Genomic DNA, 25,969 nt, shown 5'->3' with positions numbered 1-25,969 from the left:
CTGTGTGAGTTGTGGTGTAGTGAGAGAAGTGACGGATGTCAATGTCGCGTCTAGAGAAAAAAGTTGTACGCACGGACCCGGTTCCGTACTAGTGCGCATTAGTCTCGTAGGTGGAAGGCCCGAGCGCAGACCGCCGCGCGAGCGCCTGCTCAAACATCATGACAAAGGCATAGCCTCACTCGACCACACGCCTTTTAAGACCTCACGTACTTCGAAAGAGAACAATAACTGAATCACTCAAACCTACCCATATTTACGGACCGACACCATGGCTAGCGACAAGTCAGATGCCCACAAGCAGGATGGTAAGACCCTTTGTTTATGCCGGTACTTCTGCCAAAGTACAAGCTAATACTATATGCAGCTCAAATCAAGTCGGCCGACATGGTACGGGATAGTTATGTTACTTCTTCCAATATCATCCTAACATGTGTAACAGAGCGAGGAAATGCAACAAGAGGCCATTGAAGTCGGTAAGTCATCTCGCTCCCAAGTGCGGCTGAAAACATCGCTGACATCTCGTAGCACAGTCGGCTATGGAGCAGTTCACCATCGAGAAGGTGGGTCCCCATTGTTCACCTAGCTCGATCCCATTCTAGGACCCAACTAACCCTCAATACGTAGGACATCGCTCAGTATATCAAGAAGGAGGTAAGAACATAGCTCTTGGCATCATCCGAAGCGCGCGCTAATATCTTCGCAGTTCGACAGCCGGAAGGGCGCTACATGGCACTGCATCGTAGGCCGAAACTTTGGAAGTTTTGTTACTCATGGTAAGTAGTTATATTCTACTGAAGCTGTATGGCCGGCAAAGTCTAATCAAACTGCAGAGACGAAGCACTTCATCTACTTTTACCTCGGCCACTGTGCGATCTTACTTTTCAAGACTCAGTAGATGAACGCAACTGGATCGAAGCACCCTTGCCCTTCAAGATTCTCGTCCCTCTTCACTATCGAAATTTTTCGTTGTGGACCTGGAGTCATTCTCGTCTCAAATTGGGGGATGTCATTTTTCTACTGTGGTGTGAATAGCGGTAAGGGTCCATGGGTTCTGCGATTCAGCGGTGTTGATAGGCAAAGGCATGATGATGAGCTTGTAACATCTTACTCCTAACGACTGTCACGAGTCTCTTTCCCACAAAAGTGGCTTTGGGGGGCTACCGCTTGATACCATAATGAAGTGTTCATGCTCAGGCTCTCGTTCAACTTCCTGCGACGTACCTTGCGAATGTGATCAAGTGACCGTCATCCGCTGCGAACCATCGTGTAGGCGCAGCTATCCTACTTGAGTAAGAACCGTCGATCAATCACTCTACAGCACCCGACTTAATTCCTAGAGAGCATGCACACACTTGCACTTATACTCCTTCCAACGCACTGCGGAAACGGCGGAAACTGACAAGCTCGTAGTACGTGTGTGTATATGTAATAGTGCCGCGGGCTTAGCCGCTAGCCCCATGGAGCCCCAAGCCAAGTGTGGCTGAGACGCAACGTTGATGACGCAGCTTCCTCGGCGCCAATACTCTCTACCAGAAACATCGAAGCAGCGTCCCATCCCAACGCCTCTCAGACCACTTTTGTTACCTTCAACTTCCTTCCGAGTAACGTCTCCATCAATAGATAACTTCAGTACTACGCTCCATTACATCCACCGGTATCATAAACGAGCAGTAATCAACAATCGAACGGGAATCCCCCGTGTCGCTTGTCACACGCGCATCACTCCGTCGGCTCGACATCAACGAGATATCCGCCCCAGATCAAGAACCCACGCACCATAATCACCACTGCGCATTACGCGCATATAATCCGCGAACATGTTCTTCTTCTTCACCTGCGGAACACATAGTACGTCACTCACCACTCCATCTCCGCCCACACTACTAACATCCCCTCTAGCATTCACATCTCCCCTCAAAGGCACCGAACACATGACTCTCCAATGTCTAAACTGCAACAACCGCACGGGAAAAGTGATGAAGCGCTGGGAATGGTTTACCTTTTGCTTCATCCCCGTAATACCGTTTAGTCTGAAGCCATACAAGGAGGTCGGGTGCCACATATGCAATTTCTGGCAGGACATTGCGTATAGGGAGGAGCCTGAGCTGCAGCAGTTTGGTGGCGGGACGAAGGTTCGCGGCAATGCGGTTATGATGAACCAGTATGGTGGGCACGGTGGTGGTGGTGCTCCCGGATATGGACCGCCGCCACAGGGTGTGCCGCAGTACAAGTAGAGAGGGAGGTTATAAAATTATATACGGAGTTCGAGGGTGGTGGTAGTTAGGAGGTGCGTGGAGCGTTGGGGTGATACCAGCGGAGCATGAGAAGGAGTGGACGGTGTTCTGTCTGGTCTGCATTTGGACTTTTGTGTTGTTCCTGGCGTTTGGGCATTCTCGTTATACAGATACCACCTTGTTTCCTTTACGTCGCCTTCAATCAGACTGCTTCGAACCTTTTGAGCGTTGGATCCGTGTGTTTTGGTCTATGCTATGCTCATACCTGTCTAGCTTTCGAGGTAAATAACTTGCAAAATAATCGACAAGACCATCTTCACTCTTTAAATCCCTATGAGCTACTCATTGTATCTTCCCTTGGCATATGGCAAACCATTTGACTCGTGTACGCTTGGTCTAGGTTCCTTCGAGAACAAGACTTGATTCGACATCTTTGCATGCGTCTGTCGTCCGATTAAACGATGTGTAGAGTTTCTTCGTTTCCCAATGGAAGGTCAGACACCTCATATCCCTTACGAGTCTCGAATTCTATCAAGCCAATCCGCTCGTATACCTGCGCTGTAGTATCCAAGGGTCGCAGGACCAAAGCGTCATAGAGATTGTTCGACTGCATTCGGTATACACTCAGAAGAAGCGTTTTCACCCGTCGAAGGGGAATGATAGGTGTATCTGAATTTTCCAATTCACAGTCAAGATAGATATTACGACGACACTTCTTCCAAGCTCGATGGTCTGGGTATTCGATGGCTGCGGATGGCGGCGCGTTGTACTGGTAAGTGCCTTCCACGTTGTGGAGCAGACATCGACCTTGTAGAGTAATTTTCGCAGATAGAAGCTCACCAAACTCATCTGATCCTGCAAGCGAGATCTCTTTGGCGACGTAAGTTGATAAGGGCGTACAGGCTGAACCCCAATTTGGCCATCTGACCCGACCTACGACAGATGCCCACGACCACGAAGGGGCGCGCCATTTCTGTGGTCTACATGCTTCATCCTTGTGATCAGAGTACCATAGTAAGTCGTGTATTATACTGTTCTCCCACAGTCCAGCCATGTATGCTGACCTCTTTAGCTGATACAACTGTTTGCCAACGCCTTGTAAAGCTGGGAAGCAGTCCGTCTCATATGTCAAGGACGAACTGCTGTATTCGCTAACAATGCCATGCCACAGGTCCGTGCATCCTGCTTCACTCGAGGGCCTTACTGTTGACAGATATTTGGGGCTGCGCAAGTTTTTGAAGGGTAAGGACGGGGGATCCCACCAAAACGAGCACTCGCATTCGTTCACAGTTCGGCAAGCCCAGAACATCTCTTCGGCTGTGAAGTGCACTATTCTTCGCGAGAGTAGGCATTCTTGCAGCGTCCACCCACGGCGCAGCAAGGGATATTCGCCATATCTCCATGCATAATGATTTATGGTGGATCGAACACACACATCCAACATTGAGCCGTTTGTATCGGGATACGAGTACATGTTGACCGGGCGCTCTGTAGTCTGGCGGAAACATCCTTCTGACGGGCGATTTGACGCGGTAGCAGCAATGGTAAAATCGGCACCGGAGTATATCTGCGCCATCCTACTGCCCTCGCTTCGCCAGTCCTCGACACTATCTTGTATGATACAAAGGCTGTCGATCCACACGTACTTGTATCCCAGTCGGAAAGCGAAAGAGATAGCATCCTGGAAAGTTTGGGGAAGTTTCTGCCATGGAATGCTTTGCTTGTACGTGGATAAGGTTGCCGTCTCGGTCTTTGTAATCTCGCCCTTGCCCCAGCAATGACTGAGACAAATGTAGGGTTCAATTTCGCCGTTAGACTCATACAGCTTGATGCTTTCCGGTTCTTCGATCGAAATAACGCGAGTTGGCAGGCTCGAACTGGCACTCTTGCACAACTCATGGTTGTCTGCGCAATCTTGCAGCCATAACGACGCTCGTTCAACAGCTTGATCGGAACCGGAATTTGCGACGACTTCATGAGGCAGATTCGGTATTCGCCACGGATTCTCGAGATCTGGATACATTAGTCTGCAATGCTCATCACAGCTGCCATGATCTTACTTTGTGGAGCGAACACCTCCCATGACGCATTCGGATAGCATTCCAAGACCACTCTCGATCTCTCCACTCTGCATGATACCCATTGATCCGAAGCGAGCTCGAAGGGCTCACTCGAAGTTTTGGAAATCAAGGCACATTTGTTTAGGAGCCCGCACAATGTCAAACAACCAGCACACCCCTTCTCAGCGGACGATAGTAGACTACCAACGATGACACCTCCTGACACAGTAGGCCAGGCGTTGTTGCAACATAGTTTACATCTCTTCGCTTTCGCATATGCGGACTTGATCCGTCTGACACGATCCCCATGGAGCAGTCCCGACGCGAAAGTACGCATGTCTCTTTTAGCAAGAGTATCGGCAGTGTTATCTGCACCCCACCAAGATGGTGGTTTCCACGCAAGTATGTCTGTCATGGCGAACCTAGTGACAGGCTGCGAAGCCGCCCGAATATTGTGAGGTTGCAGCGGAGGTTGGTGCAACGTTCATTAAGGTAAACAAAAGATGCTCAGAAAACGATCAACACGAAAGAATCAGGTACGCAAGGGCATTCTGCACGAAGCTCGTCGTGTGTTCTCAAAGAGAGCGCGCACGACGTGGGCTCATTTTCGACAGCATGAAGAAATCGGGACAGGCATTCCATACAGCTGCAGGATTGCTGGGTATACGATTGGCTCGCTATTCCTCGTCACACCACATGTCGGCGCTTGACAGAGACCACTCTGCCTGTAGCCAAGTATACCTCTTGCGTGCGACCGTTCTGAAGGAAAATTGTGGAACCGGGAGTTGTACCTGTCTATTCCAACAGCTTTCACAATGGGCAGGACTACCGCCATTTCAGGGATATGTGAACCTTTTATAGTGAGCAACTTCCTTCGTCGCAACACAGCGCAACGACAATAAGAGGTATCCCCCTAGCAATTATTGTAGAGACTCCTCTATACGCGTACTCTTTGTTGGAAATATCCTTTGCTCTTAAAAGGCTGTTGTTGTTGCGTTGCGTGAGTAGAGAAGAGGAACCTCGCTTGCACGACATAGTCTTGTTTTTCCCGGTGGGCCCCAATGGCAATCGAATTGTCGCGAACTTGGCGGTAACTTCGTCGATTGAAGAGGCATGGCAGGCGAAACAGTCACTCAACCTCCTAGCAGCGAAACTCGACGAGACTGAACGAAAGTGGATCAACTGCACCCACTAAATCTGGAGATGAAGGAAGTTTGAAGGTGCGGCGCACCATCGGAAGGTTTGGTGTTTCGATGGCCCGTGCACCTTCTTTGTTCCCGCGAGGGGTCGCGGCAGCAACTGCCCTGCAGCACTTTCTCGACACGACTCCACTATGGTGTAGAAACATTTCGGCCAAGTCGAAACACAGGGACTCCCGCCTCCAAAAATGTCCTCGGCCCCGTTCGTGACCGCTGGCACCGCACCGGCAGTCTCGAATATGCGGATGGCGGAACCCCGTTGGGCGGGGACCCGAAGCCAAACGTCGCAGAGGTCGACGCAAATAGCAGTCCTAGGATATGGAACACGACAGATATAAAGACGAAGGACGATGTTGTAGAGATACAGTTGAAATATCACAATAACATAATACTCTATCCATCACCTATACTCACCAGACCCAAAAGCCATCATGTTTGAGAAGAACGAATTGAAGCCTACGTTCGAGGGTTAGTCGCCTTATACCACCTCTTGCGAGCATGACTAACAGGTTCAGACGTTATGGGTTGCCAGTCGGCATGCTATGAGTGGGCAGACAGCTATGATAGCAAGGTTGGTCTGCACACAGCACTGCTCAATGACGATTACTCACACATTACAGGACTGGGACCGTCTCAGCAAATGCATTGCACCAACACTGAGAATCGACTACCGCTCATTTCTGGACAAGATCTGGGAAGCCATGCCCGCAGACGAGTTTATCGCCATGGCCTCGGATCCCGCCGTCCTAGGCAACCCTCTTCTCAAGACACAGCACTTCATCGGCGGCACACGGTGGGAGAAGACGTCGGAGGACGAGATTATTGGGTACCACCAGCTTCGTGTGCCTCACCAGAGGTATACAGATGAGACACGCACAAAGGTCGCAGTCAAGGGCCACGCCCACAGCTTCAACATGCACTGGTACAAGAAGATCGACGGAGAGTGGAAGTTTGCTGGGTTGAACCCGGATATCAGGTGGTTCGAGTACGACTTCGACAAGGTGTTTGCCGAGGGTCGCGAACAGCTGGGCGAGGCCAAGGCTGCCGCTGGTATCCCAGAGAAGCTCCCTGGCCAGGCATTGTAGGAGATTCTGGGTGCAAGGTTCGATGCGTTAGGAATCTGCTTAATAAGAGATACCAATACAAATGATGATAACTGTGATCACGTATCAAATCGAAGAATACCAGAAGCCATTGCCCATGTTTGATGAATGCTTTCACAGCACCACAAGAGCATAACGGTCGTGATATGTCTCTGTCAACCTCATTGGGTGAGTGCTGCAGCGACCAGCCGTCTAGCTGCAGGCGGTGGGGCCACTGAGAGAGAATGGAGAGGGCCGTGGCGGTACAAGTATGTGATTCGACCGGCACAAAGCTGCGCAGCCTGTGTGTGCAGAGCCCAGAGATGCAATGCGGACATGGGTGAGATGATAGTGATTGGAATGGCAATCGAGGCTCGCAGTGAGGAGCACCGCCCCCCACATTGCAACAGCCCAGTGACGACTTTTGGCTGCAAGTCATCTTCGCAGGCAGGGTGGGTCGCCTATTAATAACGCAAAGCAGATCGCAGGCAGCCGGCACCGTTCTTCGTCTGGTCGATGCCAGCGTGGCAGCCGTGTTGAGCCTCTCAGGCGAGATGCGATGGGCCACTCGCAATGGAGCCGCTTCGTCCTTGGGTCGCTTCAGTGCGATATCCTTGTATCGATCGAAAGCTTAAACCAGCACTGGTCTACGCCATCCGCGTCCCCAGGTTCGCGCTGCCATCGCTACCAAATCCAAGCGAAGTAAATCCTAGCGGATTCTCGGCGCCGTACATCATCTGCAGTTCTTCGCTCTTCCACCGACCCCGCCCACCGACCGACCTTCCTCCCACACAACCGAGCACTCGTCGTCTTCGAGCGTCTTTCCTCTCTGATTCCTTTGCGTTGTGGTGTTTGGATCTCATCTGCTTCTCACGTCCGCCGGTGTCCTTGAGCCTTTTCGGTACGTACATCTCTTTTAGCAATTTTCATCTCGCCTTGGCGGGCCACCCACTGCACAATTTCGTGCATCCGGCCATGGTTGCAGGCGGACTGCACAATCAATTCGGACAACACCCGTCTGCTACGCGATGTGTGCCCATCGCCCACTGACGTCTTTGCTCTGCACGGACTTGGTCGCGCGGCCTGCACCTCTCTCCCACCAGCCTGAGCCAGAGTCGCGCATCCCGACGCGCTCTTGCTGCCGTGGGTGTTGCCAGACCTGTCGTGACCTGGGCCTCGTGCGCCCGCCGTATGTCATGGCTAGCAGTAAGACTCTGGGACTGACCGCCCGCCTAGATTTCATTCGAGCTTCCTCACGGTCACTCCTTCACGCCCCTCTCACCCACCCACTCCTTCGTGCGCGATCCGGAGTTCCTGTCGCCGCTTTTCCCGACTGTCTGCTTGGCTTGTACGCTCAACTGCCTACGCGCCTTCACAGGTCATACTTGTCTACAGTGATAGAAGGAGCCGGATCTAATCGGTAAGTGCAGCCTGCCACCTTCCAGCACCCTCACCTCGCAGCCGCTGCGTGACCTCCCGAGCCATCATTCACCGACACTAACCTTTGCTTTTTCTGTGCAGACCATTTAAAAGACTCTACACCTCTCTATCATAATTAGAGCCCGTAACCTTACTCCACACCTCCGTTAGTTCAACCGATTACCCCGCTTGATCTATCGACCATGTCCTTCAACAACAGCTACGGCGACCAATTCCAGGGCCAGCCCCAGGGCGACATGAACAACCAGACCCCGCAACCCGGCGACATGGGTCAGCCTATGGACACCTCCGGCAACGGCTTCCCTCCCCAGGCCAATATGGGCCCACCAGGCAGCGCTGGTGGTGACGGTCAAGGCCAAGGTGCTGGCAAGACGACTCTCTGGTGAGTCCCCATACGCGCCTGAGTGGCGCATCATTGATACAAGATTGTCATGCGCGCGCCCGGGTAGCCTTCTTCTAGGTGGGAAAATTATTATGCTAACATGGCGCAGGATGGGTGAGCTTGAGCCCTGGATCGATGAGAACTTTGTGCGCAGCATTTGGTACAACATGGGCGAGACTGTCAACGTCAAGATGATCCGTGACAAGTTCTCCGGGTAAGCACGGAGATCACCTAGGATAAAGTCTCCAGGCTAACTACCGCATAGCAGCAATGCTGGATATTGCTTCGTCGACTTCGCGAGCCCTGATGCCGCGTCCAAGGCCCTTACTCTCAACGGTCAACTGATCCCCAACTCCAACCGCCCCTTCAAGCTGAACTGGGCCTCTGGTGGTGGTCTTGCTGACAGGAGGCAAGTCTCACCCGGCTTCCCACACACGACAGTAATAACTAACGATTTGAACAGCCGCGATGAGCGTGGTCCCGAGTTCAGCATTTTCGTCGGAGACTTGGGCCCCGAGGTTACCGAGTTCGTCCTCGTACAGCTCTTCCAGAACAAGTACCAGTCCACCAAGTCTGCCAAGATCATGTCCGACCCCATCAGCGGTATGTCGCGCGGCTATGGTTTTGTCCGATTCGCTAGCGAGGAGGACCAGCAAAAGGCTCTCACCGAGATGCAAGGCGTCTACTGCGGCAACCGCCCCATGCGCATCTCTACCGCTACCCCTAAGAACAAGAGCGGCGGTCCCGGTGGTCCCGGTGGAATGGGCATGCCCCAGGGCGGCGGCGGCGGCCCTGGTATGGGCATGTACTCCATGGGCGCTCCCCCAATGGGCGGCTACTACGGTGCTCCTCAGCCGATGAACCAGTTCACTGATCCTAACAACACTACCGTCTTTGTCGGCGGCCTCTCCGGCTACGTTACTGAGGACGAGCTCCGCTCTTTCTTCCAGGGCTTTGGCGAGATCACATACGTCAAGATTCCCCCGGGCAAGGGATGTGGCTTCGTCCAGTTCGTTCAGCGCCATGCTGCTGAGATGGCTATCAACCAGATGCAAGGCTACCCGATTGGCAACTCTCGCGTTCGTCTTAGCTGGGGCCGCTCACAGAACAACTCGGGTCCAGCCGGCACCCCTTACCGCCCTGCACCACCTCCACCAGTCCCCTTCGGCCCAGGAATGGGTATGCCCCCGCAACACCCATACGGCGGTGGTGGCGGTTACGGTCCGATGATGAAGGTAAGTTGATTGCCTACCTTGCTATCTGCGTGTTCGATGCTAACTCGGTTACAGTAAGCGCATTCTTTCCCTCTGTATTGCTTGCACGGCGCTTCATTCGTGGTTCATCCCGTTGGCTTATTGCAATGACCCCTTTCATGACTCGGCATGACGAATTTCGAGCGATTTGGTCTTTAGTTCTATATCGGGCGGTTCTCCAAAAGTTCTCGACTTCTTCTAACGACACCGATCTTGCGGAGGGCCATAGAAGGGAGTCTTTGTATAACAGGCCATCTATTCTCCCATTCGGGCTTTCCTTTCAAAGCGTGCCACTCATATTCCTGGGAGCATATGGGATGTAGCTAGTCATGCATGGGTCGGATGCTGCTTTCTGTCGAATTGCCTTTCCTTCACGATTGTGCGCTGCTCCTAGCGGGATTGGCTATCATTCCAATCACACGATTCTTCTATTTTTTGCGTGTTTTGTTGCGTGCTTGCTAGTTTGGTTGATTCGCCTAACGTTCTGTTCCAAGTGCATTTTAGTATTTATTTTTTTGCGCTCTTGGTACTTCTGTTAGCACGCGCATGGCTCGTCGCCTTTACGCCCTCGGTGGGCACCTTCGCTAACGTCGCTCTGTGTAGCAGCTTTCCGGTCCAGGCTGGTCAGCCTTCGCCTTACCCACCTTCGATGAACACCAACCTAGGTGGCTCGCGACCCAGCAGCCAGAGCGCAGGCCCTTCTACGAACCCTTCGAACGGTCAGCCTGGTAACCCGGACGGCCAGAATGGCACTCCTACCTTCGGTAACTTCAGTCGCTTTGTCTCGCCCCCGCCCAATGGCGCAAACGGTTCTGGCTTCGGATCCTCAGACTTTGGCGGTGCCTTCTCGCAGCAGTTTCCTCCACAGTAGTTCAATTACGCTCTCGCATCGGTTATACGCATATCGAATACTGTTTGCCGCTTTAGCATGGAGTTTGGGAATTACTTCATTCAACGATGTGGCTATATTCTTACTGGGTATGAAGGCATAATGCTTTAGCGAGGCGTCTGGCGAACGAGATTATGGTATACCCATGCACAAGAGAAGGCGTCAAGAATCTGTTTTCTTTTGTCAAAGTAAAAAGGCTTGCGTCTTTGGTGTAAAGATGCGCTTCTTCCGTGTTTGCACTATGTTATTTGTCTAGTTATGAGTATCCGGACAGATGCCTGGAGAAAGAAACGTCACAGATTGGGGATTGATGCATTTTTAGTACAAGGCCTTCTGCAAAGAGACCATAGAAAGATATGTCATAGATCCGCAGCCAGTGACTTTTTAGTAGGGCTTTCCAATGGATACTTATATTCATGCAGCAATATACGTTAGGTCTAAACCAGTCATGTGTCTTTTAACTTACTGTCCTCTGTCTTAAAAAGTTGGCCGCACATCGTTCCGCTGATAGCTTAGAAGAACTCCTTCTAGTGAGCGTATCCTGTCCCGTTTGTAAGGGTCACTCAAGACATGAAGTTCTCCGCGCAATGACGTCCCGCCCTCATAATTGTGCCTTCCTCAAGCTGGACCTCGGACGTGCCATCCGTTGCTCGACCCTCATCAACAATCATCATCCTCTTCCTTTCACAAAACACACATCCGGTACAACTGCCAATTGCTTGCTGCCATTTTGGACCCGAACAGCAGAAATCGTACGCCTGCCATGCGCTACGACGACTGGGACGTGATTCTCTTCCCTAAGGACTCTCACATACCGATACAGGAGTTTAAGACAGCCTGTTATGTCTCAACGGAGGAGTGTGAGTACCGTGCTCTACCCCTGCCTACTTACAAGCATCTCCTACAAGTCATAGACGTCGGTGCTAACAGCATGCAGACGGAGGCCAGCTACCTACTCTAACCTGCTACATCAACTCCTTGCCACCGTCCACACCGTTCCGAATTTCTGTACACTCGTGGGCTGCGGTATCAAAAGCCTCGGAACTTATAGAAATAAGACGGAAGGAGAACCAGAAGGTCGTATACACGGTTCAGATCATCGTCGATGGGGCTAGAGTCTTGTGAGCTTCATGCTCCCGCTTTTGAACATACCGCCCAGGTGCTGATTGGCACAGCCATGGCTTCTTCGACATTACCTCGAAGTGGCCCCAGGAGATCGGTATGTCAAGTGTACTTGATGCTATATCTAGTCTGAATTGACCATGCTGCAGCCCATGAGAAGAGGTCTCTCTCCGTCAACGAATATCCCACAAGCCAACGGAAGCCATGCCTCGAGTTTCCACCGTTTCACCAACGTACTCTCATGCAGAACTCATGGGATGCCCGCGATCCAAACGGACGTATAAGGATAATGCTATCGGAGCAGTTGATCACCAAGACAGCCAGCCCTGGAGAAGTAGACCTCGGTACTACTAACAACATTGTTTGCTTTGTATTTCAGCATGCTCCAAAGGGTACCACGGAAAAACGCATACTAGTGAAGTTCACATTACTAATGAGAGACAGATATATTGGAACAAGCGGGAATCTCGTGGCCAATACGAAATCCTCTTTACCTCTCCAATGCGCTCGAGCGAACCGCACTGCTCTCGCAAACGTCCCCAAGAACCTCTTGGATCCCCAAAGCTTGTTCTTTCCCAGGCGATATACGCATGCAATCGCCAACCTCGCAGCCCTCAGCATTCAATCTCGCCAAATCACAAAATCCTTTTCCAAATCGACGCTCCAATGCGCACTTGCCATCTATCTTACATCTTTCTAAGCCACCTCCAAGCTTTAGAGGCAGCGGTCGCCCAGGTGTATGGGGTGATACTTTCAACTCGCTCAGTGATTGTGCCGACGACGTGAGCATGGATACTTGGTCGACAAAACGGACCACGTCAGGCTCAACTAGCGATTTGGCCATGCCTGGCTACATGTACGCATCGTCACATCTATCCAGAAAAGGCCCGCTATGGATGCCTAGGAAGTCGCAGTACGATGAGAGCACTAACTCAGACTGGAAGGATCGTCAATCGAGGAAGGAGAAGGAGAGACAACTCGTCGTTACCCTTCGAGACGACCAGTTAGGACAGATCATTGAAGCCATGAGCCCGCCAAAGCAGAACCGTGAGATGTCGCATGGCTTTAGTAATCAGCGCGATGAGAATGCTGGTCGGCTACCGACTGCTCACACATACTATCCACCAAAGTCAGAAGTCGTTCCGCCCATCAACCGCCCATCCTCGGCATCTATTGCTCGCAAGTCGTCTTATCCGGATTTCAACAGCGCCCTGCGGAACGCTTCGAACAAACAATCACCAAGTAGACAACGGTCGCACGATGTCGCGAAAGATAGATCGTCTGCAATCAGCCGCTCTTCTATATCAAGTAACAAAGAAAACTGCCCTCCTTTGCAGTCCCGGTTCCCGACTTCACTACCGCATGCGAATCGCATCCCCACACCAAACCCTTTTGCACAGAGGCAACCAACTTACACCTCAGACATCTCGATGAGAGACCCGTCTCCAGCCCTTTCAAGTTTGTATAGGTTCAATCGAAGTGAAGTGCCACCTCCAACCACCGAATATGCTAAATTCGAGTCAGCTCATGGCCCTTCAACTGTGAATATCAGGAGCAGAAAGGAGGGCGTGGCGTCCGATTCACCAAGGCTGTCGGATCAAGCTATGCGCCATGACCAGAGCCTGCTACCAGCATTAAACTCAGGGTCTCAGATAATACATAAATCTACCTCTAAGGATCAAGACAGATCCTCACATAACATCCCTAATCTAGTGGAGGTCATTGATGTGGACGCCATCGATCCACATTTAACCACCAACACTTCTTTGGACAACACCAAACTCTCCCCATTCAAACCCTGCCACAAGACTGGAGTATCACTGTCAAGCATCGACAGTACCGGCCGTCTAGAGAGACAGCTCTTCAGCGCCCTTGGTGAGGAACTAGGTAGCTTTGAGCGCCATGTCGACACCACAGGTATGGGACCTGAGCTTGCACAGGCACTTGGCGGAGCAGCACACTCCGACCTCAGTGGTAGCACCATGCTGAACCCGACCGCGAGCGACTTTGAGCCTATGATCAAGCGGAAGAGACAAGTTACATTAGGTCATGGTGACAGGGAAAGGAGTCCCATGACGAAGAAAGAGAAGGCTGAGTTGGGAGGCACTGAGGGTCAGGAGGAGGAGGAGGTGGTGGTGTGTATGAGGGGAGATTGATATCGTTAGCAGCTTGACAAGGCCTTCTTGAGGACGATGCGCGAGCCCCCCTAGACACAACAAGCTTTTCTGGGGTGTTCGTTGGTCTTTCTGAGATACGAGTAAACATTGCTTGTTGCAACAGGAGTTAGTAGTTTATAGGAACATCGAAGTATGAGTTTCATCGCATATGAATGAGCATTCACGGCGAAAGCAAACACTCACAGCAGCAACCCCAATCACTCGATTTCCGCACTAATAAACGAAATACCCCTGCGTCAACGGCAAAGTCTCAGCTGGCTCCGCCGTACAAACCATGCCATCGGCCTCAACCGTATACCTCTCCGGATCAACCTTCATTTTCGGCCTTGTATCGTTGAACTTCATATCCCTCTTACCGATATTCCTGCAATTCTTGACCGCTTCGACACGCTTGCGTAGACCATAAGATTTGACGACGCCGGAAGCGATGGAGGCTTGCGAGACGAATGTTATGCTGGATTGCGGGAGGAGCGGGGCGAACATGGGGCGCATGATTATGGGCTCGACGGTAGGAATGGAGGCGTTGGGATCGCCCTGGGAAGGACATCAGTAAGACAGTCATCGAGAAGGAAATAGGAGGGTGGTACATACCATTTGAGCGTAAGAGCACATTCCGCTTTTCACTACCAGAGACGGCTTGACACCGAAATTTCTCGGCGTCCAGAGTACGAGATCTGCTAACTTGCCTACCTCTATACTGCCAATGAGGTGGCCCATTCCTTGTGCTATGGCAGGGTTGACCGTGTATTTACTGATGTACCGCTTGACTCTGAAGTTATCTGCGTCGGTGCCTTTGTCTTCTTCAAGAGTACCGCGTTGCACTTTGTTCTTGTGCGCGGTGTTCCAGGTACGGAGGATGACTTCGCCGCAACGGCCCATGGCTTGGGAATCCGAGGACATCATAGAGATGGCGCCGAGGTCGTGGAGGACGTCTTCTGCGGCGATGGTTTCGGCGCGGATGCGGGATTCGGCGAAGGCGACGTCTTCGGGGATGTTGCGGGAGAGGTGGTGGCATACCATTAGCATGTCGAGATGCTCGTCAAGAGTATTTCGTGTGTAAGGTCTGGTTGGGTTGGTGGATGAAGGGAGAACGTTGTCGTGTTCGACGACACTGATAATATCTGGCGCGTGACCTCCACCTGCGCCTTCAGTGTGGTAAGTGTGGATAGTTCTGTTCTTGAAGGCTGCGATGGTTGATTCGACGAAACCAGACTCGTTGAGCGTGTCGGTGTGGATGAGTGTCTGAATATCGTACTCATCACACACTGTCAGGCAGGCATCGATGGCTGCTGGCGTAGTTCCCCAATCCTCATGCAATTTGAGACCACAGACTCCTGCCTCAGCCTGCTGTTGCAAGGGCCGTAGATCAGAATCGTTCCCTTTGCCTGTGATCCCATAATTCAGAGGCAATTCATCGAGTGCTTGTAGCATCTGCCTGATGTGTGTCTTGCCGGGCGTGCAGGTGGTCGCATTCGTACCTGTACTAGGTCCCGTGCCGCCACCAAGCGCAGTCGTGACACCCGATGCTATCGCCTCATATGCTTGTTGAGGACAGATGAAGTGGATATGAGTATCAATACCGCCCGCCGTTATAATCTTGTGTTCGCCAGCAATGACATCAGTACACGAACCGACCACCAAGTTGGGATCTACACCATCCATCACGTCTGGGTTGCCTGCCTTGCCAATGCCAACAATGATTCCGTCTTTAATTCCAATGTCGGCTTTATAGATGCCAGACCAGTCGATAATCAAAGCGTTTGTAACGACGGTATCCAATGAGTCTTTATCCGATCGACCTCCAGCCTGTCCCATGCCTTCTCTCAGCGTCTTTCCTCCTCCGAAAGCGCACTCGTCGCCGTACTGTGTCATGTCTTTCTCCACCTTAATCCAGAGATCTGTAGCTCCTAGCCTAACCAGATCGCCGGTCGTTGGGCCGAACATGCTGATGTAAGCCTGTCGCTCCATGGTGCAGATGTCGATGTGCGCAGCATCGCCATGCGGTTCCGGCTCATGAAGGAAGCCACCAGACTTCAACCTCTCCAAGATGCCATTTGCGACGGACATATCCTCGATAAAGCCTGAAGCGATCAAGTTTCCGCCCTTTATAATCTGGTTCCCACCAATCTGTACCAAGGTGACCGTTTTGGTATCGCCAGGCTCGAAGCGCACCGACGTGCCGGCGGGGATATCGAGGCGGTAGCCATGCGCTCGCACGCGGTCGAATTGAAGTTGTGGATTCGTCTCGATGAAGTGATAATGTGATCCGACCTGTATGTAGTAAGTCGCATGCTCTGCGGCCCTATGGATACTTCCATACCTGAATTGGTCGGTCTCCCATACTCTTGACCTTGAGTTTGATCCTCTTGCGCCCCTCATTCAGCTTGATGATTCCAGCGTCTCCCTTCACAGCCACTATAGCGCCTGGTTGCTTCGTATCCTCATATACGTCCGGATCGGGTAGCGGAAACATGTCGTTTGAGGGAACGGGCAGGAACGAGCCATATAGCGCTTTCTCAAGGTCTCCATCGTCGGTGGACACGGGGTGGTGGACGGTAACGAGGTATGTGCCGGATGGGAAGGTGCCTTCGACCATCAACTCGGCGAGCGAAGCGACAACAGAGGGCTGTACATGGCGACGACCAAGCATGGTCTTGCCAATGGACATGAGGTCTGCGACCGTGTGATTTCCATCGCGAATAAGCTGTATACGTTCAGCATGCGACTGGGGATGCACGTGGAATCTGAAGTCGTACTTCTTGGAGATTGTTCGCGATCAATGCCTGGCAGTATTAGCAGTGTCTACACGATTCACGCGTAGACTTACGGTAGCTTCAGAGTGGTTTAGTTTCACTCCCCTGGCAAGTCGGCGTTGCGCAAGAAGGCCAAGCTGCGAGATGACGAGCTTGTCAAGCTGTTACGAGATGGTTAGCAGGGGGTGCCCGCGCGAATGGTACCGTGGAACACACCTCCTTTGGACACAACTGCATCTTGCGAAATCACAAGCAGCCAAGAATGATATTGATGCAACGCGTTGCCAGATTGTATTTGTATATCCACCGTACTCTAGTCCGATTCTACCGCTCAGTAGGCTTGACCTCTTCTTGCCATGTTGCGGGGTTCGCTTGCGATAAAGAAACGCGCTGATAAGGAGCTTATGGCCGTCGGCCACGCCCTTCACCTTCATCCAGCGATGTGCGGATCCAGGCATACATCTTCTCAAAAGTCCATACAGAGGTCGCGAACCTCCGCGTGCCTACATTCATCCAAGCTAACTGCGAAATGACGTAGGGGCTATCGATTCCAACACTTGCACCATCGAGACAAGTAGATCCATGCCTAGTTTAGCCTGCGCCAGCTCCTTACGACTCTCTCCTATCCATCCTTAGGTTCCATGCCTTGATCCATTCATCTTGTATCGTTTCTGTGTCATGTCGCCAGTCATGATATGTTCAGAATCAAGCACATCAGAAATACCGCCATAGTCGGGTGTGTTGATGACATCTTTGGCACGCGCCACATATTGGTACTACGTGACTGGCAACCCGAGCATCTAGTAAACGCCGTCTTCGACAGACCTCCACAACACGATGCACTCCTTGCTGCAACACTTCAAACGAAGGGATGATGAGCCCGAGCCTAAACACCAAACGCTTGACCCGTCTGTTAAGGGAAGCCGAGCAAAGGCCAGACCTCCACCCAAAGATCCGAACATCCCAAGAAAGCGCCTTCAGATCAACCAGAAATGCCTTTATGAGCGCCGACTACCCGGAAAAGCGTACATTTCAGCCCATGTGAACCGACTCCAACACGGTTACTACAGGTCAACCGCGCTTCATGACCCCGTCATCGATAATCTTTTCTTCGTTTCCGTGCACTTCGTCTTCCATCCCCACGACCCGGAGTCGCATCGTTTCAAGAGCGCCGAAATCGAGGTCACGGTTCACGGCGACGATGGCAATCCAACGACGCTCACAAAGCCAGGCTATTCGCATCCGCGTATTCTAAAGCACGCACCAGAGCTGATGTTTGGGGCTGTATCGCCAGAGAATCTGCAATGGAACTTCAGCTTGTCAAGTTCGCTAGGCGTATCTCAGGCGCCCGTCTCTGCTTCGCTCAACCCGAGCGCAGCTGTGGAGCGTAGCTACAAAGTATTTCACATGATGAGTATCCAAGGATCAGTGCGATCAAAGCGAAGCCCATTGGGACCAGAGTACGACGTGGAGGACGGAAAGGCTGTGTGGACACTTACAGAGAACATGCTTCAGAAATCAGGGTTGCCACGCGAATTTGACTTTGTGCTACTTGTGCAGAAGCCGGAAGACGTTGAGAACATATACATGACCGTCGATGTGGATGCGGATGTCGGAGCTTGGTACGGCACATATCCCCAGTGGTACACTAATCTCTCAAAGTACATGCCAACTCAAGACTGCATGCTCTGTTTGGAGAACGACATCGGGCAGCGGTTTCTTCCAAGCCATCCAAGACAGGGTTACAATTTTGCCAACCTGATGCATACATTGGACGAATATGTGATGATGCCAGGAACCGTGTATCCGACTAGTGTAAGTTTGCGTCCTCATGGAACTTGCGATCGAAGCTGATTATCACAGGGCACGCGGCAAGGGGAGGTCAACAATCCTAGTCTGATAGAGTATCAACCGCCAGATGGAGGTAAAGCCATTGAGGCTGCGCCAGCATCACCCAAACCTGCCACACCCCGAAACAAAAGCAAGACGCCCCAAGCAGATTCACATCAGCAGCATCGCCATAGCTGGGCACCCGAGAACGTGAACGTGCGGGTTATTCTGGAACATCAATATCCACAAGGCTCTGATCCGCGCCGCTTCTCATACTCGCCTCTAAACAACTTGGAGCCTCTACGATATCCGTCAATACGGCGGAGAAAGTCACGTACAGGACTGAAAGAGTATGGTGCGAAGCAGGCCTTGCACGAACTCGCCCAGGGTGATTTAGAAGACAAAGGTGATAAATCAAATGCAGGTGACAGACTTAGTGGATATACACTGAGGTGATTAGTAATGCGTAGAGCGTAGATATTAAATGGACCTATTACCACCAACTTTAATGCTATATTCCCACGTGATAATACAAAACGCCTCATCATTACTCGTGAGAGAACATGCTGTTCCCAAGACTCGGTTATGTGGCAGATCGCCACATTAGCGTGGTTTTCTGACAGCTTTAGGAGTTGACTTGACTTGACAGCCGCGCAGCCCTCGATCACTAACGACCCATCTTTATTAACGGCGGGAGCTCCGGAACCTCGTAAACAGAAGTCATCTCCACAGCTATGGGCCAGCTGAAGTGAGACTCATCTCTTCCATCGCGCAATGCCGGTCGTGACAGGAGGAGGCAAAGGCTCGACGATGGCTGATTGGGTCCGCCAGGCTTCCGACGCCTCCACGGCTAGGCTTTGAAACGAGATGACGGGTATTAGCAGCTTCCCTCGGCGGCCGATCAAGTGGTAGAGACGGCTCACTCGCATCAGCGCGGCCATGTCTTGTGTTTCGGCGCTGTAGGTGTCTGTGAGGTTTGACTGGTCAGTGGGGAAGACACGCTAAGCCGGGGTCAGGATACCGACAACCACCCACGAAGCTGCATCGCTCTTTCTTCGCACACAACGACCCAGTAGGTGTAATGAGCCATGGCAGCAGACGCGGATACGATGGAAATGTGTGGCCTGCTGAGGTTACGACTGCCCAGCGGTGGCCCCGGAGCTAAGGGCGGGCCTGAGGTGGTTTTCTAGCAATGTTCTTTCTGTTATTTTGCCGTCTCGTCATCGTTCCTTCCCAGGTACTTGGTGAGAGAACATTGTGCCTTCCTCGTCTATCGCTCTCCAGGCCATCGTGCAGCGTTCCTTCCTCTTCTTATCAGCGGGATAGATTCTCGTAGCACCGTCTTTCCTGTATTGATTCTAATCTTAATGCTCCCATCATCGCTCTTTCTTCGCTGCCGAGTCTCCGTCGCACGTATTCGGTATCTTTGACGTCGCTCCATACCACGTTTACCACAAAACATCGGCACAACACAACTTCTGCATTCAAAAGCACTCAGCTGCGACTGTTTTCTTTCATTCCTCCCAAAGAAACCACTTTCTTCGAACATCAGTCCATACCGGCACGGCTGAAGCATCCACACACCAGCCATTGAGGTTAGCCAGACGGACTAGGAATGCAACAGGCATAACCCACTAACTGGAGCACCGTAATCACTCCATCACCTCCATACCGTCGATGCCCATGGCGTGGGTGTTGCAATGCATTTGTTAAACTTCCTCCCAAGTCCGATCTCGAAACGAAACATTGGACCAAGAGCCTGGAAACCGTTCCTGCCCGTGATGCCGACGACAGACTCATAGTCGAAGAGAAAACTGCAAGATCCTAGTTTCGACCATCAAAGGAAACCAACAGACGAATCAAAGATGGCGGCATACCTCCCCTCCTCACAGTCACCGCGACTTTCTGAACGGGCGTCACTGCGGATGCACGCTGGCAATCCCATGACGCCTGTTCACTCCCCGCACCATTCGGTCACGTCCTCTGCTTCCTCTCGGACTCCTATTCACATCCTCACCATTCACGAGTATCGCAAGCAGCAACACACGCCTACGCTCTCGCAAACAGGTACACCGGCAGGCAAGACTCTTCGAAGGAAACCTGCGGCGCTCGCCCTGAACGACATCGAACGCGCGCCATCAGTATCGCATTCGGCGCGGTCAGACTCTGGTCCACCGTTACGCCCCCTTCACTTTTCGCAGTCGGCGTATCAGCTCAACTCGGACCATCCGTCCTTTCAGCAACAAACACCGTTCGACCTATCGCATCGGTCGCAGTCAGCTGAGCCTCGTGTGCAGACGGGCAGCATATCCGGCATATCCACTGCCAACCTGTCTAGCAAGGTGCGTCAGTTCAAGTCAAGAAAAAGGTTGCCGAAACCGCCTGCTGCCACAGGTCCTGTACTGTTCTGTCCCCCACTTGCAAACGTGAAATCTATCCAAACACGGCAATCACCACCTCCCGCCGTAGCGAGCATCCCTACGGAGCGTTCACACTCCAGCGGCGCGCAAACTACACCCACTGCTTCGACCTTCTCGTTGTCCCGCTTTCCGCACCCGCCCCACCGGATCGACCCTTCACTGTCCCCACCCCACGATGAAAGAGAGCCTGCGCAGGTAGACGCACTTAGCTTTGCGACGACCGCGCCTGCGACGCCGCCCGCAACCCCCGCAATCATCCATTACCGCGGCGCGTCCTTTGATTTAGTTAATCCACACAACTCGTTGCTGCTCCACGACATTGTTACGCCCTCGCGAGACTTCGATTCGAGTGAATTTCTTCCTTTGCGTTCATCTGGCGACGTATTTTCAGAGGTATTGCAAACCCAATTCGGCTCTCCACTCGACTAACAGCAATGTAGATGGCGCCTAAGCGAGCTGTGTACGGCGATTTCCACGCAGCGCATGCAGGTATCCTGAGACGTCCCGATGACTCGCCCAATCAGTCGTATATTGAGCTTCCACTTGCTCCGTCACCTGCCGCTGTCAGTCCCAACTCTTCGTCGTATACGTCTCCTTTGTATAGCCCGGATTCAGTCAATGCGCCTTCCCCGTTGGCCATCAAGGCGCCCGCACGCGAGTCGCGCTTCTCTTTGAAAGGAATTACTCGCAATTTGACGAAGAAGCTCAGCAAGAGCCCGGCCGTACCAAAAAGCGAGGAGTTGCAGGATATGCGTAATCAAAACGCGAGCCTGGCATCGATTAGCATAGACGAAGACTTCCCGCGTCCGCTGAACCAGACCTATGTCACCACACCGGAGACATCTTACTTTCCGGTGGTGCCAATGTCACCAGCTACACCCACTAGTCCCATTTCAGCTGGGGATTTCCATGCCTTTTCGCCTGGACAGAATGACGTTGAGATTTCACAAAGGCATCCTACAGAACACTATGATACAGAGCCGCTGGCATCTTTGCTGCCGGATGATCCATCTTCTCAGATTGGGCGAATCGACGATTCTCAATTACCATACTCTACAGAAGGTGGCTTTTCGAAACCCTACTACGATGACCTCGACTCAATATACCCTAGTTCATCCATCTACACTGGTGATGGCCATCGGAAGTCGACCTACCAGCAGTATCTTCCGAGCAACCGTAACAGTAGCGTCAATCCATTTGCACGCTATAGTGGCATGGATGCGAATGATTTCGCGCACGAGTATAACCGTAACAGTCTGTACGATCATAGCAGTTCAAATAGAATTAGTCGTCAGGTATCACGTCCATCTGCGCAGGACATGTACCACCCTCCGATTGAAGAGGGAGATCCTAAGACGGACACTATCAGCAAACTCATCGACGAGTATAGCCCCCATGACGCGATGGATGCATCTTTAGCAACATGCTATCAAGATGCAGGAAAGGCACAGGGTGCACACTATCCACCAGCTAGTGTACCTTCAAGGCGACCTCCGATTACCCAACATCCAGAGTCGCCCCCTCGTGAAGCGGCTCCTCTTGCGCCAGCCTTTGAGTACGATGAAGCACATTTTGTCCCTCCGCGTCTAGGATTGTCGAGTATGTTCTCTCATGACTCGAGCTACTCATACGGGGATACTCGGAATTTGCTGCAAATTTCACACGCTGAAACTTCAGTCCAGCCCGATACAGCACGCAACCTAGAACCGTCTTCATCGTACTCTCAACCAGAAGCACGACCTCTTGAGCCTTTATCTTCATACTCCCAAGTAGATAGCCCGCACAGCCCACATACGCCGAAAGAGGCTCTCGACCAGGCTGAGCAGATCTTCCAAGACACGGTCAACAAGCACCCGAGCGATAGTACGATCCCCGCCATGTGGGGCAGACGCAATTCAGCGAGCCTACTGCTAAGTAAGACAGCTACGAACAGGTCATACGGTGCTCCACAAGACTTCGAGACTCCTCTTGGTGGCGGCGACGGAGCTGTTCCCGGGGATAAAGCAGACTGGGAAACGGTCGGCGGCAATAGTCCTGATTCGAAACGCCACGAGTCGCTCAGCAGTATTGCAGACTACAGTAGCAGTGAAGGTGCCCGGAACAGCCTCGGCCTGAATTTGGATGGCTCTCTTCCATCGTGGGCGAAACAAGCTCAGTCACCAGCTCGATCGAACTACTATAGCCACTCTAGTCCTATACGCAGCCAACACCCCCACCCCTTCAATTCATCGCCACCAGAATTGAGAGCTCAGCCCATTGCTCGTACCGTAACGGATTTTTCATCTCCTCCATTGGCTACCAGTCCTTCAGCATCAAGAACAGTACCCTTGTTTCGATTCTCCACACATGCTGAGGATGTTCTGGGGCGTGGTGCTGTTGAGCAGCCGTATGCCTACGCTCCTTGGGCAGATCCGTACGCTTTCAGTGACAAAGAGACGCAAGAACTGCTGGCCTCTGGTCCTAATGATAACATCATTATCAGTGAGCCGCGTGTTCCGCCCAAGAATCCGGCACGTCAGCATTATCGGTACAAAAGCCATGATACCACACCAACATCAAGCACCGTTGACGAGAACGTATTTTACAGTAGCCCTGTTGGTCTCGAACGCCAAAATACATTCGAGAAACTTTCCGTTGTTGGGCCCAAGGGCAACCTAACTGGCACTCCTCGCGGAACTGGCATGCACGAGACCGGTAGCAGTGTCGCAGACCACAGCAGTCCTGGTGGAAGGCTCAGCTCGAGCGTCGGTCACCAAAGCTTCCGTTCAGACTATAACGGCTTCTACGCTTCACCATTCCCAGCTACAGGCAGCGTAACTCGCATTAGCCAATCTCGGCCAACCTACATTCCTGCACCTGACCCAACACCATCAGAGAGCAGTCTGTATGCCCAGACGAAAGAATTGGAAACGCTTCAAGAGACATCTCCAATTCTTGGAGCTCGTAAGCATCTCCGTAACTCAACCACGTTCCTACGTTCACAGCGTCGCACGAGCCGATCTGCTGTACCAGGGCAAACGAAATTGCGCCAAATGTTCCTCGCTCCCGAAGCCGCTCGATCGACTGTCTCGACACAAGGCACTCGTATCACGCACTTCATGGTTGGTAGTGATCGTCCATCTACCCGCGATACGAACACGCCTCTTCGACCCTCGTATCTTAGCCTCGATATATACCCTGCGGCTGCCCATACCAACACCGCACACGAGCACTCTCCTCACCTGCTCTGTGTGGAGCGGGAGCCCAACCTAGAGGACGAGGCAAGGCGACGTAAGCTATCATGGTTCATCTTCGCAGCTTTCTGCCTCCTACCACCCTGTATCCTTCTCTTCCGTTTCCTAGGAGACAACGTTATCGCCTCACTCACGGAAGGTCGCCTGGGTTACTGCACGCCACATTCGAAGAGAATGGCGCTCATTGCTGGTATTGCCGTTAATGTTGGCCTTGTCACAGCAATCCTGGTCCCGGTCCTGATTGCACATGCGTTGAATGCTGCATGATCGGGGATTACAGGACTGCTAGATAGAGGGTAAGCAAGGTTATTAAAATACTGCAACGTACACTAACAACAACTGGTAGGAATGCTAGCATTCTCGAACATATCCAAACGCGTACCAAGCGTCATCTACAAATCGCGCGTGCTGCAGCATGGTACGACACAGCAGAAGCTTTTGGAAGGCGTTTGTCGCACAATTCAGGACCAAACTCCCAGTAATGCCTTCGTTGCGACGTCCGTTCTTTCTGAGCAGGTCCTTTTCTTTCTTTGTGTTATGATTTGCATGATCTGGCGTTTTCTTCTTCTCAGCATTGGAGAGAGTCAATTGGCTCATCTCACTCATGAGAGGTCATCATCTGGTATGCATAATTGGCGATGGGGATTACCCTGGCGTAAATGTGGGTTAGGATCGAAATTTCGGGCTCAATCATCGTGGCTTACTGGTGTCTCTCTCCAATATTTCCCATCTTTCGTCTTAATCATTTCGGTTTGGCGGCATGGTCTCGAAGCATGGCAAGGTGCCTTTTAGAGGTGGTTTACTGAGGCTTCAAATACAAAGAAAGTAATAACCATGACGTTTCGGCAATATCTGACCCCTTGAGCTTCTGGGGTTCAATACAGTTTCACTTATCATGTGCTTCACATACCACATGAATCGTGTATATTCATCGCCCCATGGAGTCATAGACAGCTACTAATCTTACCACTGGATTGATACAGATACGCTCGGCTATTTCCGTATGTAACCACATCACTGGAGGGGAGGAGCATAGAAGAAGCGTCGATAAGCGAGACATGAATATTGAAATATACTGGTGCTGAACCCTATGATGTATACAGGCGATATTCCGTAAGTATTTGCATGGTCATGACGACATAGAAAGCCGTAAGCGTGTGGATAATAAATGGTTTGATATGGAGTTACGAGAATGGCGTCGCAGTTTAGCATTTGTGTGTTGCCTCCCATGCCACGCCATGTGCTGTTCTGAGCGCTCAGTTGTGTTCATAAGATCCGCTGTATCGACAAGTACAGATTGGCGCTAAGAACTATCGTCTTGCTTTTAAACAACAAGTTCACACCGAGACTCGCGTCAGTATCGCACTTGTAGGGCTGTCCGAAGGTTGAGCTCGTTTCTGTTCCAGCATCGTGCGCCCCGTTCCGCTGGTGATGGGTGCATCGATTCCAGATGGTCTGATTTTGTCGTGCGGTGTGCTATCGCCAGACATGCTATGTACCACTGGGAAGCGACTGTAAGGAAATTTCCCTGGTCTTGCGTGATTTGATCTTTTTTCCGTACGAACTGAGCCTGACTGGTTTGCCGTCTCATAGTAATGACGATCTTCAAGATAGCCCATAGAACAACGACACTAAGCAGTAATCACAAATAGTTTATATTACCCGCTACAATTATGAGTGCGGTAGCTAGCGCATAAAAGACCAAGGATAGAATTGCGACTTTTCTGGCTACTCTGTACTGGACTTGATCCGCAGCGTCTCCGAACTGATTCAAGTTAACAGTTTGGGCTGAGTCCAACGAGTGAACCCCTAACTCAGATACGGTATGGTTCGGTGTTGCTTTATCTGGGGCGTTTGCCTAGTACAAATATTCATGATCTTGTGAGGGATGGACT

The 25,969-nt window shown here is 51.8% G+C and overlaps 8 protein-coding genes across 9 annotated transcripts; 7 read left to right on the top strand and 1 right to left on the bottom strand.

Moving 5' to 3' along the window:
• Positions 1 to 268: 268 nt before the first annotated feature.
• On the top strand, positions 269 to 895 carry ALTATR162_LOCUS7149 (uncharacterized protein; the record flags this gene model as incomplete). The annotated part of the gene is made up of 7 exons (XM_043314777.1): positions 269 to 305; positions 365 to 387; positions 440 to 473; positions 526 to 560; positions 625 to 651; positions 704 to 773; positions 831 to 895. 7 exons carry the CDS (start codon positions 269 to 271, stop codon positions 893 to 895), a joined length of 291 nt encoding a protein of 96 aa, XP_043170712.1.
• A 922-nt stretch (positions 896 to 1,817) lies between these two features.
• On the top strand, positions 1,818 to 2,234 carry ALTATR162_LOCUS7148 (uncharacterized protein; the record flags this gene model as incomplete). The annotated part of the gene is made up of 2 exons (XM_043314776.1): positions 1,818 to 1,848; positions 1,900 to 2,234. 2 exons carry the CDS (start codon positions 1,818 to 1,820, stop codon positions 2,232 to 2,234), a joined length of 366 nt encoding a protein of 121 aa, XP_043170711.1.
• A 3,690-nt stretch (positions 2,235 to 5,924) lies between these two features.
• On the top strand, positions 5,925 to 6,578 carry ALTATR162_LOCUS7147 (uncharacterized protein; the record flags this gene model as incomplete). Its single annotated transcript, XM_043314775.1, has 3 exons — positions 5,925 to 5,961; positions 6,009 to 6,064; positions 6,114 to 6,578. The coding sequence occupies 3 exons, from the start codon at positions 5,925 to 5,927 to the stop codon at positions 6,576 to 6,578; spliced, it is 558 nt and encodes a 185-aa protein (XP_043170710.1).
• A 1,619-nt stretch (positions 6,579 to 8,197) lies between these two features.
• On the top strand, positions 8,198 to 9,689 carry ALTATR162_LOCUS7146 (uncharacterized protein; the record flags this gene model as incomplete). Of its 2 annotated transcripts, none has more annotated exons than XM_043314773.1 (5): positions 8,198 to 8,397; positions 8,507 to 8,611; positions 8,666 to 8,806; positions 8,861 to 9,632; positions 9,687 to 9,689. In XM_043314773.1, 5 exons carry the CDS (start codon positions 8,198 to 8,200, stop codon positions 9,687 to 9,689), a joined length of 1,221 nt encoding a protein of 406 aa, XP_043170708.1. The 2 variants fall into 2 exon arrangements, with proteins under 2 accessions (XP_043170708.1, XP_043170709.1); XM_043314774.1 differs by having other exon boundaries at positions 8,663 to 8,806.
• A 610-nt stretch (positions 9,690 to 10,299) lies between these two features.
• ALTATR162_LOCUS7145 (uncharacterized protein) lies at positions 10,300 to 10,521 on the top strand (the record flags this gene model as incomplete). The annotated part of the gene is made up of 1 exon (XM_043314772.1): positions 10,300 to 10,521. The coding sequence occupies one exon, from the start codon at positions 10,300 to 10,302 to the stop codon at positions 10,519 to 10,521; it is 222 nt and encodes a 73-aa protein (XP_043170707.1).
• Positions 10,522 to 11,302: 781 nt separating this feature from the next.
• ALTATR162_LOCUS7144 (uncharacterized protein) lies at positions 11,303 to 13,817 on the top strand (the record flags this gene model as incomplete). Its single annotated transcript, XM_043314771.1, has 5 exons — positions 11,303 to 11,399; positions 11,477 to 11,660; positions 11,715 to 11,758; positions 11,811 to 12,053; positions 12,106 to 13,817. The coding sequence occupies 5 exons, from the start codon at positions 11,303 to 11,305 to the stop codon at positions 13,815 to 13,817; spliced, it is 2,280 nt and encodes a 759-aa protein (XP_043170706.1).
• A 234-nt stretch (positions 13,818 to 14,051) lies between these two features.
• Positions 14,052 to 16,828, bottom strand: ALTATR162_LOCUS7143 (uncharacterized protein; the record flags this gene model as incomplete). Its single annotated transcript, XM_043314770.1, has 6 exons — positions 14,052 to 14,372; positions 14,430 to 16,109; positions 16,159 to 16,542; positions 16,595 to 16,621; positions 16,666 to 16,752; positions 16,808 to 16,828. The coding sequence occupies 6 exons, from the start codon at positions 16,826 to 16,828 to the stop codon at positions 14,052 to 14,054; spliced, it is 2,520 nt and encodes an 839-aa protein (XP_043170705.1).
• A 600-nt stretch (positions 16,829 to 17,428) lies between these two features.
• On the top strand, positions 17,429 to 24,341 carry ALTATR162_LOCUS7142 (uncharacterized protein; the record flags this gene model as incomplete). Its single annotated transcript, XM_043314769.1, has 6 exons — positions 17,429 to 18,406; positions 18,455 to 18,827; positions 20,276 to 21,234; positions 21,282 to 21,903; positions 21,953 to 22,095; positions 22,158 to 24,341. 6 exons carry the CDS (start codon positions 17,429 to 17,431, stop codon positions 24,339 to 24,341), a joined length of 5,259 nt encoding a protein of 1,752 aa, XP_043170704.1.
• Positions 24,342 to 25,969: the final 1,628 nt, after the last annotated feature.

The sequence above is a fragment of the Alternaria atra genome (genome assembly GCF_907166805.1).
Source record: "Alternaria atra isolate CS162 genome assembly, contig: 28, whole genome shotgun sequence".
In the NCBI taxonomy this organism is placed as follows: domain Eukaryota; kingdom Fungi; phylum Ascomycota; class Dothideomycetes; order Pleosporales; family Pleosporaceae; genus Alternaria; species Alternaria atra.
The sequence above is the reverse complement of the archived record's forward strand: the minus strand, read 5'-3'. Positions and strand labels throughout refer to the sequence as shown.